The sequence below is a fragment of the Ixodes scapularis genome, unplaced genomic scaffold (assembly GCF_016920785.2).
Source record: "Ixodes scapularis isolate PalLabHiFi unplaced genomic scaffold, ASM1692078v2 PGA_scaffold11__112_contigs__length_91849675, whole genome shotgun sequence".
Classification (NCBI taxonomy): domain Eukaryota; kingdom Metazoa; phylum Arthropoda; class Arachnida; order Ixodida; family Ixodidae; genus Ixodes; species Ixodes scapularis.
Window position 1 is genome coordinate 5,625,475 of NW_024609837.1, and position 16,183 is coordinate 5,641,657.

A 16,183-nucleotide genomic window follows, 5' to 3' on the forward strand; every position below is an offset into this window, starting at 1 on the left:
CAAGTGACTCGCGCTAGATAACAGTGACCCCGCCCGCGAATATTTGTGTTCGAACTTGTCGCGTCGTACTTCTTATAGGGAGACTATAAAACTAGAACGGTGTTCCAAGCACATCATATGTTTTGATCATTGCCAACCCAGGCACTTGATTGTAATGAACGCTATCAACACATGCTTTTGAAAGCACCTGAAGGTTTCACCTGGTCCTCTGCGACATTTCCTGCTACAGCTAGGGCGTCGAGCTAGAAAAATGTCCACCTGCATTAGCACTTAATTTTCACCAAAAAATGATTTTAAAGCACTAAATGTTAGTCAATATTAAACATAAATTTACCGCGCAACGCTCACTCAGCTCTACGACGCCAGTGAACACATGATGGAGTCATCCTGCTGCCGGTGACAACAACCGGGCAGCCCTTATACATTACTTTCTGCTATTATCATGAAGGTCACACGTTACCGGCTTTTGTCAAAATGGACTCGGTAATGTTTAGAGTTGCACGAAATGAAGTTTATTGTTTTCCCGATGTTATGCTACATGATATGCATGTTTGCAAGTTCAATATTACTTTAACTTAATAAGCTTATGATAGAAATTACTATAGAGGTGAAGGTTCATATATAAGACGCTGTATTTAAAAAAAACGGTTTATTAGTCATGATTATTCCGAAACTGTGTCACAGATTTATTTCAAAATCGTTCTAAATTTAGAAATAGAAAGTGTAAATTCTTGGGAAATTATAGTGACATTTCATTCGGACATCTTAGAGATCCTCTTCTTTCGTCGAAGGCTCAGTAGTCGCGTGCACAGCTAGAAAATAGAGCAAACAAATTTAATTGATAGAAGTGTAATAGATATAGGCGAGCTTGTGAAAATTCATCATGTTGATAGCCCGATACTTGAGAACAAAACAAAATGGTCACACACACACACACACACACACACACGTACACACACCCACACACACACGCGCGCACACACGCACACGCGAACGCACGCACACAAACACACACACACACACACACGCAGGCACGCACGCACGCACGCACGCAGCTCGTAGCTTGTTTTCTTTCATTTTCTTAAGCTGTCCACCTGCATCATTTAACCTGTCTTTTTCTAATTTTTGTGTATTATTTTAAAAATAACTATCACGTGCTTACACATCGATAAATCGATTAGTAAAATTAAAGGTTAGTTCGCCTTTGGGGGCAGTCTAATATAGAACCAAATTTAAAGTGGCATCTAAAGCACTTTATCTCTTCACGAAGGTAAATGTAAAATAAGGCTGACCAAAATTATACTTTACTGCTCTCGCCTCTGATGGTTTCTTACATATTTCGTACAGAGCATGCAGGGTGCGCCAAGTAACGTGCACTAAGAATAAAAGAAACGGACCTCTCTATTCAAATGAAACCCACCGTACGTTGTTAGCGATTCCTTTGTAAAACCGCCAGTATTTTTATTGAACTTAATTCGTTATTTATTTATTAAGACTAGTCTGGTAGACTTATAAACATTGATTTAAGGGTCGAGGTGTCAATAGACCCTGTGAGCACGCTGGTGGCCACCCAGCCCAGTTGCCCGACTGCGGGGCACAGGTGGCGAAGTTTTCCCGCGTGGCGGCGACTTCACGCCGGCCACGCGCACATCGCGTGCGCCGCCTTGATAAGGCAGATCAGAGGCGGCGCACAGAAAGTCACTGCCTGGACTCAAGCGCCGTAGGTAACCATGTTAATCGTCTTGTCCATGTCCAATTAAATGTAGTTTCTTGCTGTTGAAACCGTTGGCTCCGTGTTATTCCTCCGGGTCGAGTATGCAGCAAGGCAAACAGACCACAGCCCTTTGCGAAAATCCCAAAAGGCCGCGTGCTTCGCGCGACGAATGGTGGGGCGGCGCATGCGCGCAGGCGTAGGCTACCAAGGCAAGAACGTTCGAGCATCCGAGTCGGATGAGCGCGCGGAAATGGGGGAGAAAGTGTCACATTGGCTAGCTTGCGAGGCTGCCCCTTTTTCATCCCTTTACTTTGCACCGGCCCCGTCGTCTGCTACACCAACGCTTCGTCGAACCTAGTCGAACCCTGCCACGGCTCCGGTGAAAAGCAACTGGATTCGCTGACAGTGCACGATGTGAGGGTCTGTCAAGTTCTGTCCAATGGCACAGCGCAGAAAAGAGTCGACCCGAGTACCACAGGTAGCACAGATACGGTACGCCGGCAACGACGCCGACGTTCCGGCGGTTGGACAGAATGACGGATGACTCCGACGGCTGCTGCGGCTGCTGCGGCCGCGGCGGCATATTTATACATTTCAAATCTATCTCAATATATTTATAACGCCTCAATAACCATGATCACATGTTTTTCCAGCACTTTTTATCTACAGGGGTGTTTGAAATTTCAACCACGGGCTCCAGAAGATGTGTACCATAATAGGCTGTTACCTTGTGTAGAAAAGTTTGTAATTTTTTTTTTTTTGGTGGGGGGGGGGGGGGGGTTGTGCTTAGCTCGGAGGTGTGTCGGTGAGCCTTTGGGGGAGAGGAAGCGTGTTACAAACTATTGTCGACAGTGGGAATTACCTTCACTAATCAATTCAGGTTATGCAAAATGTGTTTCAATTATAACCAGTAACAACGTTGCGTAACATTTATACTGCAGCACGGAACTCATATTTATAATTGTAAATATGCGTAGTGTCGTCTCTATGGTTAATGCTCTTGTCTAACTTCATAATTTTTTGTAATTGTTGCAGATGAATGTTTGGAACCCAGTAGTGTACGCCTAAGTGTTGGAGCTTGCTTTAGCCGTCTTCAATATTGAGTCGTACTCATTTTGTTTTCCTTTTGTTTCTCCTCGTTAAAGGTAAGTTATTTTCAAGGCTTCCTATGAGAGTGTACATTTTACTTATATCAAGACCTTTATCAGGACTAACCTCTATCAAATATCGCTATTTTAGGCTTACTTATTTTTTGCTATGCAGTGTTGATTGATAACTCGTATATACAATGGCTGGTTTAAACGGCGCCTTTGAGGCAGTCGGGGGCAATACTGTGACTGCATAAATCATAACCTGTAAAACGAGCCCGAGAAATTGGCGCCTGCACATAGGAAGCTCGAAATTTCACCGAATGTTCGCTGAGGAACCTTTCTTCCTGAAAAAATTAATGCCTACAAACTTGCATAGTCAACTGCGAACGAGTTCGTAGACGACCGAGTTAGCGATGAATGCCGCCCGTGGCGCCATCTGCCGAAAGTCGAAGCGAGCAGATGACGCAATATCTCAGGTAGTACAGTTCTTTTAGGCCAAAATTTAGTTTTTGTCTGGAAATTTAGGACTTTAAAAATCCCGAAGAAGCAAAAATACATCAACGCTTGTCGTTATTTAGCCACTGTTTCTGTATGTTGGCCCATCTGTCATACAGGAACCAACGTTTGGCTTCGCCGCTGGTAGTTTTGCTGCCATCTGGCATATTTGGGCCTAAATCAGCAAAGACGTGCGAGAGATATGCTTCGCTTTTGGTTGTTCTGTTCTCATGTGAAAACCTGGAACCCAAATTGCTAAAGGTGAAAGGTTTAGGCTTCAATGCTGATCCTTGGGGGTCCTACGTGGCAACATTGGCTTAAGTCCAATACCTTGGTAATTGTGTGGCGAGCCAGAGAAATGCCATAGAACCCCAAGAGGAAGAACTCTGGCATTAACTAACTTCCTAGAGCAAAACCGTATTATGCCCAAGTTAGGTCGTTAGGTTAGCAGTTCTTCTGGCGAGCTACCTGGGCTGTTGTCTGCTCGCAACGCCTATTGAGAGATGGCGCTGCGAGATAAATTCAAAAGTCGGTCATCTGCGAGCACGTCAGTCGTTGTTTTTTGTCTAGCTACTTGGTCCCATATTTACAGGGAGAGAATCACGCCCCGAAAATTCAGCAGGTAGCACTGATCACCTCAAAGCAAATTCGGTGAACATTTTAATTTTCTATCTCCAAACGCCAATCTTTTGCGCAATCGTTTTTTTTTTTTTTTTTTTTTTTTTTTTTGCAGCGTACAATGCGCTGTAGCCAACCTTTATGTTGCCGCCTGCATGTCGCATTTCGCAGCGTACGCGGGCAGTATCAGGGACGGGATTATTCTTGTTCCTTAAATGCGTTACTATTCAGCCGGTCATCCTCACCTGGTTGCTCATGAGCTAAATTCGTTCTCAGAAAAAAAACGTACGTTACAATAAGAAATAGGAGATCGCATGTTTGGAGTTACATCGGTGATCACCGTGAAATATCGCGATGTAGGACTTTAATAATGAATATTTCACCAAGAAGAGGGTTAGCAGTCTTATATATTATTTAGAAGATATTTCCACTCTCTTGTGGTTTGTAGAGACTATGTTGCTTAGCATTAAATCGGAGAAATTTTTGTTTAGGTTAATTATGTTTATTTAGATACACATTTTCAAAAGCGTTATCATAACTGAAGCATGATGCCTTTCACTAACTGTAGTTCCCATGAATACTATATTGAAGTAACAATAATCGGAATAAAGTGTTTCACTTACGCTTGCAATGTCCCTCGCATTCCTCTTTAGTAGCGAATAAGTTCGTAGTGCCGGTGCCTTTCCAGTACGTTGTTTGTTTAGTTAATTCGCACTCATTTTTATCTATATCATAGTACCACCTCGTTTTTCCAAACAACATTCCAAGTCTTCCCTTATCTGGATCCATGAGACATCGGCTACCTGTGTCTCCTGCAAACAAATATAAACATGGCTGTGAATTGCTGCTGCAGCACGGGATCACAACCGGCTGCATTTGGTTAACTGTTTATTAGTTTCTCACTGATGCTGATTGATATATACATCACTTAATTGCGACTTCAATACAAACTGATATTATTGTATTTTACGTGCACATTTCAGAGAGTAATAATTTTTTTACATACAAATGTTTTACGTTAAAGCTAACAAATATTTTTAGGGTGGGTGAAAATTACGCGAGAGCGCGCAGTTTATATTTATTAGATTTGAGGAATATTATACTATAAAATATTCGTCAGGATAATTTAACTAATTAATTCAACTTTTTAGATGCGGAGCATCTCTTGCTCGGGTCTATGTCCCGCGGCGTCGTAGTCCGCACTCACATTACGCATGCGCAACTCTCCTTCTTCCCTCTCTCCAACACCTGCGCGTTACTCTCTCCGCTCTCTCTCTCTACCAGCTGCGTGCACTTCGTGTGCGTTCGCTTCTACTCACACCGCGCGCGCATGCGCAACTCTCCTCCTCTACTCTCCTCTCCTTCAGGTGTGAATATAAGCAGCGGTAGCGCGCTGCGCGCGTTCAAGGGGAGGAAGTGGCCGAGTGGGCTAACCCGTCTCAGCTCGGAGCGTGGAGCGAAAGCTTGGGCTGGGAACCTCCTGGGTTCGATCCCCGCCGCCCCGCCCGTTTCGATCTGGACAAGTTTCGTACCGGCACGCGTTCGTGTGATGACTACTGCGTGATGCACGTTAAGAATCCCAGGTTAACGGTTGTACTGCACAGGCTAAATTTCTCATCTACAGCTAAGAGACCGATTACCCGTTGAGACGCATCTCCATCAAGGCTGTATAAACATAAAGAGCAAACCAATTTCTGCGCGCGTTCAGTTCACCGCTGTTGACTCCACTTCACTCCGTTCTTCCGATGAAGTGTGATGGAAGCAACAGTAACGATCCGCGATGCTCCACATCACCCCATGGCTCCGCATCACCCCATGGTTCCCCTCGGGAAGATGCATGTAATATTTTAATTAACGTTTGAATTTTGGCATTGTAATTGAGATATTCACGGCCATTATCGTTGGAGGACAGATTAATTTAAATAATTTGCGAGAGCGAATAAACTTTAAATATTAAACGATTAATTTTTATGTTTCTTGACCGATTTAAAAATTGCGCGCATAAACAGCGCCGCAAGCATATCGAAAATGAAGCTTAAAAGAGTGACATAGATATTTTTGCAGTCATGTCGTCACTAGTGTTGTTGGCGCATCCACTAAGGACACTCTGTGAAGATAGTGTCCACGTTTTTAAAACGACCAAGTAACTTTTCCAGTCAACATTTTTGGCAGGGCTTGTGGCACTCCTTTTGAGATGAGTTTTCAAGTCGGCCGAAAAAACGCCAAAAATTGATCGGTTGTTATAGGAACCAAGAGAATGCTACAATTTTGCAAATTCCTTAAATCGGTCTGGTCTCTTATAGTAATTTCCGTCCATACTCCTTCCCAACTGACCCCTAAAACCAATAATTAAAAGAGTTAATAACTAACTTACCATACAGATTATTCCTTATCTAATGCTGGCCGAGTCTGATAATTGGATGGTGACAAAATCATCCTAACAATTTTTTTTATAAATATCTTTCCGAATCATAATCAGACGCCTTTTATAAAAAATGTATCTATACTAAACTATCTTTATGCCGATGAGTAATACAATTTTTTATCTAAGTTTCCAACAAACAATATTTGAAATGCATATCAGTCGAACCACAATATATTGAGGAATGAGCACAAAAGAGCGCTAAGTATTTTATGTTAAAAAACATCGAAACATGTAATATTGTCCGGTGCGATTCCATCGCTTCGTTTAACTTCAATTATCACCATTTCAGGTTCTGAGGTCTTACACTGCTGCAGTTGTCAAGAAGAAAACAGTCAATGAACCATACGTTCATAGTGTAGGGACGGGACGCACGGACAAGCGAGTCTAATCTCGGCACTGGAAAAAGAGAAAAAGACGCGCGTGCTAGCTATACGCTCACGCGCTCACGCGCTCACGAAGAGCAGTTCCTGACGAGACACCACAGATATAGAACGTTGTTTTGGAACGTCAGTCTCTTGCCTGTTTCTTTCACCATATATGGTGACCCGGACGTGATCGCCAACTAGAACGGGTGAAATGCAACAAGGAGAGCCTTCGGACCCGCTGCCAGCCACTGTTGCTGCAGCCGTAGTCCACCTTCCACCGTACTGGGACCGCAATCCGCGAGTTTGGTTCCTGCGAGCGGAATCACAATTCCACCTCGCAGGGGTCACCGCACAAGGTCGGAAGTACCACCCCGTCGTCTCGGCTCTTTCACCAGATGCCGCCGACAAAGTCTACGACGTTCTGGCAAATCTCTCTCCAGCAACACCGTATGACCAACTGAAGAATGCTCTGCTCCAGCGCACCGAGGTTTCGGAACGCTCCCGCGTGGAGCAGCTTCTCTCGGCGGAAGAGCTCGGTGACCGGCGGCCAAGCCAGTTGCTGCGACGCATGACCCAGCTTCTTGGAGAGCGCGCTAACAATCTGGACAACGTATTCCTCCGCGAGCTGTTCTTACAAAGGCTACCTTCCAATGTTCAGATGGGTTTGGCGACAGCAACAGTGTTTGACCTCACCGGACTTGCCGCCTACGCCGTGATGGAGGTGACCACTCCTCGGTCGCCGGTGTTACCGTGGCTCCACAGCAACCAACAGCCCGGGACTCTGGATCGGCCGCCAACAGCCAGCCTCCCCAGGCCAGCATCGAGCAGCTCTGCCAACGTTTGGAGGAGATCCTCGCCGCAGCTACACAAGGCCGCACCCCCCACCCTCGTGAGTCACATCGCAGACGTTCGACGTCTCGTCGGGCACGCGGCGAATCGACGTCTCGTTGGACACGTGGCGAAAACACGCGATCGCCGAGCCCTTCCGGAATCTGCTACTACCACCGCCGCTTCGGTGCCAACGTCCAGCATTGCCTCCGCCCCTGTTCATGGCAGGGAAACAGGCCGGCCGACCTCTAGAGGCGACGAGTGGTCAGGGCCTCGACGAAAGTCGCCTTTTCTATGTGTCACTGAGCCACCAAGAACCGGTACCTCGTCGACACCGGAGCCGAGATTAGCGCAGTTCCAGCAACGCGTGCCGACCGTTCCTTGACACCCATCTATTTTCTGCGCGCAGTGAACAACAGCGCCGTCCCAGTCTACCGAGAATGGTCGATCACCCTTAACCTCGGCCTCCGGCGGGTTTTCCGGTGGATCTTCCTGGTGGTCGATGTCAGTCCAGGAATTATCGGCGCGGAATTTCTCAACCACTACAAGCTCCTCGTGGATGTTAGAAGCAGGCGACTGATAGATTCCACCACGCGACTTTCTATCCATGGTATCGCAACGGACGACAATGCAGTGTACACCTGTGCCTGCACGATCCCGGAAGAAGCGTTCAAGACCTCGCTGAGTAAGTTTCCGAGCCTTACTCAGTCACCTGATTGGACAGAACCCATCCCGCACGACGTACAACACCACATCGTGACGACAAGACCACCTGTTTACTGTCGTCCCCGCCGTCTAGCCCCAGGGAAACTCCGCGATGCTCGCCAAGAGTTTGAGCACATGTTATACCTTGGCATCATCCGAACCTCGTATAAAAGCTGGGCGTCTCCATTACACATGGTGTCGAAAAAAATGGAGACTGGCGGCCGTGTGGCGATTATCATGCCCTAAATAAGAACACTGTACCGGACAGGTACCCTCTACATGACATCCAGGATTTCACGGTGAACCTACAAGGCGCGAAGATCTTCTCAAAGACTGATCTGACGCGGGCCTACCACCACATTCCCGTGGCCGAAAAAGACTTCCTGAAAACAGCGATCACTACACCGCTTAGACTTTTTGCATTTCTCCGCATGCCCTTTGGCCTCTGGAATGCGGCTCAGTCATTCCAACGGTTCATCGACGCTGTCACACGAGGGTTACCTTTTGTCTCTGCGTACTTAGACGATTTGCTCATATCCAGCAAGTCACCGGAAGAGCACACGACCCACTTAGACCTCCTCTTCGAACGACTGCGCAGCCAGGGCATCGTGATCAACGCCGCGAAAAGTGTGTTCGGAATTCCGGGATTGTAATTTCTTGGTCATCAGCTTGACTCTTCGGGCATCCGTCCGTTGCCATCAAAGGTACAAGCCATCAAAGATTTCCCGAGGCCGACTTCGACCACCAAACTTCGCCAGTTTCTCGGTTTGGTAAATTTTTACCGGCGTTTCTTTCCGAGCTGCGCCAAACTGCTCGAACATCTTGAGGTTCTCCTAACGAAACAAGAGTGACGTCATCCCATCCTTGGAACGAAGATACGCACTTTCGGCGAGGTAAAGAACTCACTTGCAGAAGCAACAATGCTAGTACATCCTAAGCATGATGCCCCAACATCGCTGATGACTGACGCATCTTCCACACCCGTAGGAGCGGTGTTACAACAAAAAGTCGACGGAGAGTGACGGCCGATTGGTTTCTTTTCTAAGAAGCTCAAGCTAGCCCAAACGCGCTACAGCGTTTTGGGACGTGAGCTATTGGCTGCCTACTTGGCTGTACGACACTTTCGACATTTCGTCGAGGGACGGCCAGTTACCATTTGGACTGACCAGAAGCCCCTAACTTACGCCATCAGCAATTCCGGGTCTCATTACACACCACGTGAGATTCGCCAGCTAGCCATCTTGGCCGAATTCACAACGGACATTCGGCACGTTAAATGACTTAACAACGCCCCGCTGATGTCCTCAGCCGGATCGACGCCGTGAACACCCCAGCCTGTTCTGTTGTAGACTTGGAGTTGCTGCCCGTCTACAGACCACTGACGAAGAATTGCATGCCCTGCGCAGTTCATCCACGTCACTGCAACTGTGGGATGTATGCTTTCCAGAAGGCACCACCGTGGTCTGCGACCTGTCAACGGGAACGCCTAGGCCTTTTGTACCACGTGAACTGCGACGACAGCATTTCGAAGCGATTCACTGCTTGTCGCACCCGGCTGTACGAGCATCCCAGAAGCTCCTGTGCGACCGCTACGTTTGGCCCCCGATAAAATCCGACGTTCGTCAAAGGGTGCGTTCCTGCATCGCATGCCAGTGCGCGAAAGTGCAGCGGCATCCGGTACCACCAACTCGACATTTTGAATCGGCACTCTTTGCCGAGCTCACTCGATTGCTCGGAACAAACCGCTTGAGAACGACTGCACGCCTACTACCCACAGTCAAACGGGATGGTAGAACGATTTCATCGACATTTGATACCGGCCCTTGAAGCTCAGCGTGGTCCCTCGGATTAGGTTCGTCATCTCCCCATTGCGCTTCTTGGAATACGGACAGCCTTGAAGACGGGCATCGGATGCTCCACCGCCGAACTTGTGTACGGCACTGCACTTCGCTTGCCATCAGAATTTTTTTTTAAATGGAACTGCCTCAACAACAATGGCAGTTGGACTATGTAGAAGAACTGAAGAAATTTTTATCAATTTGCGACCGGCGCCTACACGGCAAAAAACTTCAGTCTCCCTACGTAACCCAGGACCTCCAAGAGGCCACTGATGCTTTTGTACGACAGTCGCAAAAGAAGCCACTGCGCCCACATTACATCGGACCTTTTCCAGTGGTCCAAAAGCGAAGCGACACGTTTGTCCTGCGTATCAACGGCAAGAACGTCATCGTTGCATTGGAAAGACTAAAGTCGGCACATATTGAGCAAGCGCATGTGCAGGAAATAGCGCTACCTGACATCGACCAAACAACAGAGAAAAGAAAAAATCGTAAGGGTGCAGGCGAGCTGGCGAATATTAACCATGTTGAATTAACCTGAGACTGGGGTAGAGAAGAAACATCAAAACGTAGAAGGGACAGAAAATAGACAGAACGACGTCTCAAGCTCAGCTAACTCATTTATTTAGTCCACCAACTGGAGAGTGCAGCCAACATAACATGGTCGCGTCTTGCGCACGCGCTCGCGCCCCCTGCCCGAGAGCAACAAGTCTATATGTCACCTAGTTCACGAACTTCTCAACTGGGAACGTCATGTGTTTAGAGCTAATAGAATATTGATATAAGAACATAATCTATAATTTTATTGCGGGTAACAACCATGACTTGCTAATTTCCTATACCACCGTTGGGCGATATTTGCCGGCTAAAATAGGTTTAAATTATATATTCATATTTATAGATTTTATTAGTTTTAATGAACTGCACTACAATATCTCTAGCTTTAGGATTCTGAACGTCAAACTACGCTGTAACAACGAAGCTTTGCGATTTCGCCAGGGCAGAGAGCTCTTATTTTTGTTTCAAGAAGCACGCGATGCAGTATGTCAGGCAGTCGTGGGCGACTCAATTGAAAGGGTGTTTAGAGCGGTGGAGGACATCTTGACTTAGAAACGTGGCAAGGTGTACGCCAAGACTTTTGAGAGCCAGCTGTTGCTTAAGGTTACAGAGGTGGGACTGGTGGAAACAATAAACACTTTCTTAACCCTATTGTTTCGTGTGTTACGCTAGGATAATAAAGTTGAAAGTAACGCCGCGAATGTAACGGATTACTTTTAATGGTAACCGTCACTTACTTTCACGAAAGGCCGATTGTAGCTGCACCTCGTCACAAATTAGCCTTGTGTAATTGTAAATGCATTTTTTTTTTTACTTTTTATGAACCTGTACAAGTCTGAACTGAGGTGCCATTTGTCGGAAGAGCCCTGCGGGGAATTCGTTCAGCGTCCGGCAGATAGCAACTTGGCATCTTGTTACCCGTGTTTAAAAGCCAGGTTAGCGCCGGCATCTCTATTCCAGGATTTGATATCGAGTTTACACACCACGCGTTAAGACAGTCGCCAAACTAACCAATGAAGACCGCCAAGAGCGTGGACGTCAGATGTTTCACGTGTAGCACAATTGTCCAGCAATTTGCGATGCATTTTTTTTAATTCACATATTGTAAATGACAAGAAATAAATTCCAGCCCCGTTTTGCATGTTTTAAATGTTTATATAACTGAATATTTTCACAAATATAAAAAAATGCTATCACAGTTATTGATATTTCAATGAACAGAATAGTGGGTCAATCATGTAACATTGCTTTGGTTCAGTTACCACCTAGTTAACAAGGAAGATGCGGTCGTCGTTCCGGTAGTGTATAGAGAGAGGCTTCAAAAGTATGTACTACAATGAATAAACCTCTCAGTTCTATGACAAAATGCAAATTGGGACCTGGAAAAATGTCTGAGTGAATCTATCCTTTATTTCATTTCGTTTTTGTTTTTTTACGAACATTTTGTATATTTGAAATAAAGGTAGCTTCAAATATTAAATCAAAAACACGAGAAAGCAGAGGCGTGCTTTCTGAAACACCCGCAAAAATGTTCGAGTAAGATCTAGACTATGCACAGGTATAAGATTAGTGCCGTTTTCGGTGGGCCTTTTTGGATACATGATATATAGTTTAGTATAATAATTAAGGTTTTAAATTAGCATTGAATCTTTGGTCATTAATACTTAGTTTCTCATAATGGACATCTTTATTTAGTTTCGTATAAGTAAATTTTCATTCAGTTTGGCATAATTTATCTTTATTTAGTTCCGCATAACTAACGTTTTACTTCCTAAAAATAGACGTAGGATTACAATTAGATATAATTTTAGACATTCCCTCGAGACCAGAAAAAAGACGAAGGGCAACAGAACACACAGAGTTTATGTGCTGTATTGTCCTTCGCCTTTTTTCCCGTCCCGGGGGTTTATCTAAGATTACGTTAACTCTTCACCAGCTCGTTTGCGTCCTAACTTTTTGTTCTACAATTAGACAATTTCAGGAGTTCATTCAAAACCATTAAACCATTCAATTAAATAATGTGGGGCGCATGCTTCATTCCCTGCGTTTCGAATATGCATCCAACTTCGATGAGCCCCTGCGGTATGTGCGTTTTAAAGCATGGAAAGCTTTTTATTTGACATTTAATTCTTTGAACAATGCAATTTCTGTTCAAGCTACGAGATGTTACTTACGAAAGATAGCATAGTGCCTCCTTATTCCTCCATTCCATTCGCCGTATAATTGATTTAACCCATCACTAAGTCGTGCTTACCCATGCCCCGCCCTTCTCCTCTGTCTCCCCCCTCAAACCAGGCCATGTGACACTCTGCAAATGCGCCAATCAGTGCGCCAAAATTGGCTATTTGATTTACTTCATACGCTCTTCTGATTACGCGTATCGGTAATTTTCTTTTTTTTATCTGGTGGAACAAAAATACATTTTGTACATATTTTTGTTTCCCCCCAGGTAAACCTAGTCTTGAAAACTTTTCCCCATATTTAGACTTAATCGGCTTACTCGCGTCCTTGTTTTCGTTCGTTATATTTTCACCGAGCCAAAGCCACCAAACAAGGCTCAAAACCACCAAGAAAAGAAAACGACAAGTAAGCAAAATGGGCATTCACATCTTACCCGAACATGTCACCCAACATGCTTTCGCTGTTTTGAAGTTAAAAATATCGTCTTCACATCCTTCACTTTCTTTGCACTGTTGACTGGTTGCATTGTACCAGTACCTTTTTTCTTTGATGCCGCAATATTTCGACGTAAGTGGAGGCATGTTGCACTTTTTCTCTATATATCCTTTAAAAACACGACAATAAAGACACGCATTAATCCATAAATAAAACGAGAGAGGTGATAGCTTAAATTTTGATACAGACATGGGCTTTAGACGAGAGGTTTACAAGACAGTCGAGCAATATCTCATAAAAATTAAATTGCTCATAAAATTAATTTTAAAAAAAAGTATCTTAGATCGAAAGTGTTTCAACGTGTGCAGGCATGGATTGTCAGAACTCTCTTCGGATTTAACTATGATCATTTGGAAAATTTTGCGAACTGCTTGTAGTCAGAAAACTAGAAGTGCCGCCAGCGTTGGTTTGTAAGCATTTTATATCAGGTAATAGCTTTTCTCTTAATTGATCTTTACGAAAACAGAACCAAACTCTTGTTTTTGCAAGGGGTTAAATTAGCCCTCTCTTTTTTTATTTTCCTGTTGAACAAAATTTACATATTCATTTCTTCATTACAATGCTCGGAAAATTAAACTGTCCGTCAGTGCCCGCAATACACATCGTGGCAATCACTACCAACAGGATATTCAAAGAGCTGCATGGATCACTCTCTAAACTTTACGTGAGTCTTTCCCTCAGTAAGCTCGTCGATCCAGTCATTGTTGTCTACGAGGCAGATAAAAAGAAATACAGATTTCACCGAACGCTGCAAACTGGGCTGTCGCATTCTTGCACCACAAATCCATTTTGATGTGAAAACATTTTCTAGCCTCGTCATTTGCGGCGAACCCTCCGTAGAATGCAGTGACTAAAGCAACGAGTTTATTTAGGGCATGTAGACTCACTTGCGTTTTGAGGAGATGAGTCATTATAATAACATTATGATCAAAATCTTTACAATTAAATGTTTTAATCTAAATGGCGTTTTTCCGCAGCTTCTAGACTGGGTGTTGCCCTACTTCTGAAGTTAAACTTTGTGATCACATACAAAAGCCTACTTTAATGGCGAGACTGCCCAAAGTGTGTCGTAGAAGGGTATGCAATTGGGATTATTTGGTGATCCATATTTCCGACGGTAAAAGCGCGAAAAACAACGGACAATAGGGTTTTTTGGTTTTTTTTTGAAGACCAGTGGCTCCGCTGCAATTCCAGAGGTGTTAAATTTTTTTCTTGTTTTACTTTTTCCTCTGATAAGTTCGCTCTTTGCAAATTTTGTAGGAAAAATGCACCACCTGTGGGCAACACTGCACAAATTTGTAGCGCGATAGGTTAAAAAACCGAATTTTGCGGTCGATTTAAAGAGCCTGACCGCTGTTCGAGACACCCAGTAGAACAATAATATATCAGGCACAATTTATATACAATGTGTTTGGTCCGTTTTTATAGACATTAATGCACTAATCAAAAACGGTTGTACTGAAAAGAAATTTTTATATTTATTCGAAGATAGGACGATTTCTTTAAGAACAATGCCTGCGTGTTCATTTCTCTGCATCGCCCAAGAGCCAATTATTGCGATTCACTGAAGAGGTCTATCCAATGAAGATTCACCAATTTCGCCAGAACGCAGAAATTAAATATCTGTGCATCGCATTCTTTATTCCAAACATTAGCTCTGCTTTGTGATTTGCCAGCTCCTTTCGCATTTCTTAATGTTTGGTGTCTTTGCGTTCTGCGGGAGGGTAGACACGCACGTCTGTTCATAAAGAAAGCTGTACCTATTTTTTAATACATATAGTACATGAATGCAATATGATATACAAATTAAAAACGACCCTAAACACAGTACTTTTCTTCTCAAAATTAACATTGTATTCCGCTTAATTTGAGTGTTATGGCAAAAAGAAAGCAACGAAATGTTTTGCTTACTTCCGCAACGTTCATAACACTTATCCAAACTGCCAAAGGGACCGCATTTGCCACCCACGGCTTTCTCACATGTTTGAGTATCGCCGTTATAAAAATAACTCGCTTCTTGCTCTTGGCTGATGCAATTCGAAACAGCTGATGGCGCACACTTCCCGAGCTCTGCGTCTTGAAGAGAAACACATGACGGCCTGTTAACATTATTCGTGGCGAGAGAAGTTTGACAGAGGTTCAAAATTAATTTCAAAATAGCCTGGCATTATATTCACTTCTGAATTACGCTCATAGTAAACCCGAAACAGAGAAGTATCAAAATAATCTCTGTCTCGGGTTCACTATGGATATCATTCACCAGCTTGCCTGTGTTTTGTTTTCTTATCTCATGAGTCATTAATTATATCAAATTTTCCAATCTTTCATTCTAATGAACCAAATGGGTTGAAAAACACTCTAAACTTTGAAACGAATCAGGTCACTCTTAGTTAGGTACATTCATAATTATTTTCTTACTTTAGAGGTGTGTTTTAAGGATTTGCACTTTTATAGTTATGCTTAAACTACCTATGGCAAGAATACCTTCCCTTAATACTGAGGGATTTTTGTGTTCAACAAAAAGTGTTTCAGATGGGTAACTTAAAATAGATAAATTGAAATATTTGTTAATTCTAAGAAAATGACCTAAGATAGTCTGACGGCTAACCCACAATCATTTATCATAATTATAAGGTATTATTTGTTTATTAATAATTTAAATATTTTTAATATAATTTGTATTAATGTAATTTGTCATTTAATAAAAACACTTTTGGGGCTACATGCAACAGTGGTAAGATTTCAAAAGCGCAGCACTGAAAATATATTCATTTTTTTTTCTGTCTACTGGTCAAACAATTTCTTTTAATTAAAGTCGACGGGGATGAATACCTATAGTATTACATTAGCAAAAAGAATCTGGAGCAATT

At 43.8% G+C, this 16,183-nt stretch overlaps 1 protein-coding gene across 1 annotated transcript in view; it reads right to left on the reverse strand.

Annotated features, from left to right (window-relative positions):
- Positions 1–765: 765 nt before the first annotated feature.
- Positions 766–16,183, reverse strand: part of LOC115328147 (actinia tenebrosa protease inhibitors-like) — a 30,246-nt gene continuing 14,828 nt past the window's right edge. The window contains exons 4-7 of the mRNA XM_040216578.1: positions 15,225–15,389; positions 13,252–13,422; positions 4,542–4,730; positions 766–812 (exon numbers count right to left, since the gene is read on the reverse strand). Of these exons, the coding sequence (XP_040072512.1) occupies positions 766–812; positions 4,542–4,730; positions 13,252–13,422; positions 15,225–15,389 (572 nt within the window). The remainder of the gene's footprint in view (positions 813–4,541; positions 4,731–13,251; positions 13,423–15,224; positions 15,390–16,183) is intronic.